The following is a 3,423-nucleotide window of genomic DNA, read 5'->3' on the forward strand; positions in this document are numbered from 1 at the left end:
CCAGAGGACTCCTTAGAAAAGGAAGTAACTCGCCTTGGAAGGTGTCTGGAGTTCTCCGCACGGTCGCTGACCCTTTGCGGGCGTGCAGGTCAGGGAGGGGCACTGGGTGGGCGATGCAGTCGCTCTCGCGGCGCTGGGGGCCGGCTGGGAGGGCGCGGGGCGCTCCTGCAAAGCCAAAGTGCGCCAGCGTTTGGGGACAGGTGCCTGGGGAGGGCGCGGGGCGCTCCTACAAGGTCAAGGTGCGCTGGCATTTGGGGACGGGTGCCCGGCGAGGGCGCGGGGCGCTCCTGCAAAGCCAAGGTGCCCCGGCGTTGGGACAGGTGGCCGGGACCCGGCTCCAGGTGACCGGGCGCATTCCCGGGGCGGGACGGGGCGGGGTGAAGGGAGGAGCGAGCCTAAATATAAGGCCTGGGGCTCCCGCGCCTTCAGCCTCCCGCACGTCCTCACTGCCTCGCCCGGAGCCAGTGAGTAGAGTGGGCCGGTGGGGGCGGGGCCGGGCTGGCCACCCGGAGCGTCGGACCCCAGCTCCCTGCCCCGGGGGTCCTCGTTCACCGCCCTGTCTGTCTGTCCATCTCTCCTAGTGCCGCCTTACACCATCGTCTACTTCCCCGCTCGAGGTGGGTCCCGCGTCCTCAGGACGTCCAAGGGCACGGCCAGGTGCCCCCCCGACTCCAGGCAGATTTCTGCGCGCAGGCCCGGGAGGGGAGGTGGAGACCGCGGTCTGAACGTGAACTTTGGGACTGGCACAGCGGGGCGGGGCCTCGTTTGTGGGCGGGGCCGGGCTATGGGCGGGGTCTTTTGTAGGCGGGACCAGAATCTGGTTTGTGGGCGGGGCCAGGACGCCTAGATCGCGGGCCGGACGTGGACTTTGGGGCGGGGCTTCGTTTGTGGGCGAGGCCGGGACAGGAATCTGGTTTGTGGACGGGGCCTCATTGGTGGGCGAGGCGGAAGAGGGCGTGTCGGAGGCGGGGCCTGATCCTCTTTGCTCGGGGATCACTCTTGGCTGGGCTGGGGACCATATGGGGTGGCGGGGATCCACCCTCAGTCGCCAACATGCAAGGCAAGTGCCTTACCCGCTGTTCTATGGCTCTGCCCCATCTGAGGCTGCATCCTCTTGGGTCCAAAGGCAACTGTCCTGGGGGACCCCGCGTCTGCCCCTTTCTTCAAAGACCGTTGGGGTCTCGGTTTCCATTCTTTCCCCACGGTTCATCCTCTCCCGTGAAGGCTCAAAGGTTGAGATTTCTGGGACCAAAGCGATAGTAAGCCGGGAGGGCGCTTGGCTTGTGCACAGCTGACCCCGGGTTCAGTCCCTGGCATCCCGTATGATCCCCGGAGCACTGCCAGAGTGATTCCTGAATGAAGAGCCAGGAGTCAGCTCTGAGCACCTACGGGTTTGACCCCAAAGTGGAACAAAACGGAAAGCTGGGATTTCTATCCTGTCCTTCTTCCTTCCCCTGACACTTCTTCCCCTGCTGTCCAGCTGGGCTCTGTGCCCCTCTGTCTGCTCCCCTGAGTTCCTGCAGCCCAGTCCACTCCCCAGCTTGCTGCAAGGCTGGCTCCCCGCATCCTGCCGTCTGCCCGCAGTGCACAAGCATACAGCAAGCCTGGGGTCCCTGAGCCTGCTGCACCCGGCACACGCGAGCCCGGGTCCCCGCACCCACTGCCCTGTGCCCCGCACAGGGCGCTGTGAGGCCATGCGCATGCTGCTGGCTGACCAGGGTCAGAGCTGGAAGGAGGAGGTGGTGCCCAGGGAGACCTGGATGCAGAGCCCGCTCAAGGCCTCGTGTGTGAGTGAGCGTGGGAGGGGCGGGGCAGGGAGGAGGTGGGCGGGCCGGCACCCCTCACCCAGCTGTGCCCCCGCAGCTGTATGGGCAGCTGCCCAAGTTCCAGGATGGAGACCTCACGCTGTACCAGTCCAACGCCATCCTGCGGCACCTGGGCCGCTCTCTGGGTGAGTCGGGGGACGGGAGAGGGTGGGGGGCTGGGTCCTCTCAGAATCCTGCGACTAGAGGACGCCCCCACCCCACCCCATGTCCCCAGAGGACAGGAAGCCGGAGCCCCTCTTGGCTTGCTCTGTGTTCTGGATGGGTCCCTGGGCCTCATGGGCGCGTGCGGGAAGGCCCCAGGCCTTGGCGGTGGGCCTGACCCCCTCCCCACTCTGGTCCTGCCGAAAATCTGTGCAGAGAGCAGGCCTGCAGCCCCAATTCGAGGCGGGGGGCAGGAATGTGTTTGGGGGGCCCCAGATGACAGGTGGAGCTCTCAGGCAACTTCTCAGCCCCAGGGGAGTGGTCAGTGGTCTGCCACAGCCCCCCACTTCCTCTTCCGCCCCTTGGCTGCCGTGGACATCGGGAGGGGTCCGGGTGGAGGGCACTCAGGCAGGACGTGCTGGGCCCAGGGGCACGGGGTGTGACGCAGACCACAGCCAGATGAGGTTTGCGGGCAGTAGCCTGGGGGGCAGCGGGGACCCCGGGACCAGCTCAGAGTCTGAGCCTGGCCCTGTGCCTGGCCAGGGCTTTACGGCAAGGATGCGCGGACAGCGGCCCAGGTGGACATGGTGAATGATGGCGTGGAGGACCTCCGCAAACGCTGCGGCCACCTCATCCACCACAACTATGTGAGTGGGACCCCGGGGCGGTTCCGGGGCCGGGGGGGCCAGGGCAGAGGCCACGGTGCCCACTGGAGCCATCTACACCACAGGAGGACGGCAAAGCCCAGTACATCCAGGAGCTGCCCGGGCGCCTGAAGCCGTTTGAGACTCTACTGGCCCAGAACCAGGGCGGCCAGGCCTTCATCGTGGGCGACCAGGTGAGTGCTGCGCCCCCCCCAAACACATACACACTGCAGGCCCATTTCTCAGAAGGGTCAACTGAGTCCCAAGAGCGGTCACTTCTTTACGCCTGGAGTTCTGGGCCCTGCGGCCTCTCCCTGGCCTCCCTCTTTCTGGCCCTGGCCCACGGCCCTTCCCGCATCTGCCCCGCAGATCTCCTTCGCCGACTACAACCTGCTGGACTTCCTCATGGCCCACCAGCTCCTGGCCCCCGGCTGCCTGGACTCGCTGCCGCTGCTCTCGGCCTACGTGGCCCGCCTCAGTGCCCGGCCCAAGCTCAAGGCCTTCCTGGCCTCCCCCGAGCACGTGAACCGCCCCGTCTTTGGAAGCCGCAAGATCTGAGCCCTTGTGGCTCCCCAGCAAGAGGGACTGTCCTGAAGCAGCAATAAACACGCAGACGGGAGAGGTGTGGTGTGGTCTCTAAGGGGCCAGGTGGGCACACAGAGGGTCCTGCTGCCCATCCCCCAAACTGTACTTTTGGCCTCAGGGGCATGGCCCTGTCCAGAGATAGAGCACAGTTCCCTGAGTCTCAGGAGAGAGACACAACTCCAAACCTTTGGGATCCAACCAGGGGGACTTCCTGTAGGAGGTGGCAG

At 66.1% G+C, this 3,423-nt stretch overlaps 1 protein-coding gene across 1 annotated transcript; it reads left to right on the forward strand.

Annotated features, from left to right (window-relative positions):
• Nucleotides 1–413: 413 nt before the first annotated feature.
• GSTP1 (glutathione S-transferase pi 1) lies at nt 414–3,223 on the forward strand. The gene is made up of 7 exons (XM_056131774.1): nt 414–464; nt 582–617; nt 1,681–1,787; nt 1,864–1,951; nt 2,511–2,614; nt 2,698–2,805; nt 2,981–3,223. Coding segments are annotated over exons 1-7 (633 nt in total). The 5' UTR covers nt 414–463; the 3' UTR covers nt 3,170–3,223.
• Nucleotides 3,224–3,423: the final 200 nt, after the last annotated feature.

The sequence above is a fragment of the Sorex fumeus genome, unplaced genomic scaffold (genome assembly GCF_029834395.1).
Source record: "Sorex fumeus unplaced genomic scaffold, SorFum_2.1 ptg000093l, whole genome shotgun sequence".
Taxonomy (NCBI): Eukaryota; Metazoa; Chordata; class Mammalia; order Eulipotyphla; family Soricidae; genus Sorex; species Sorex fumeus.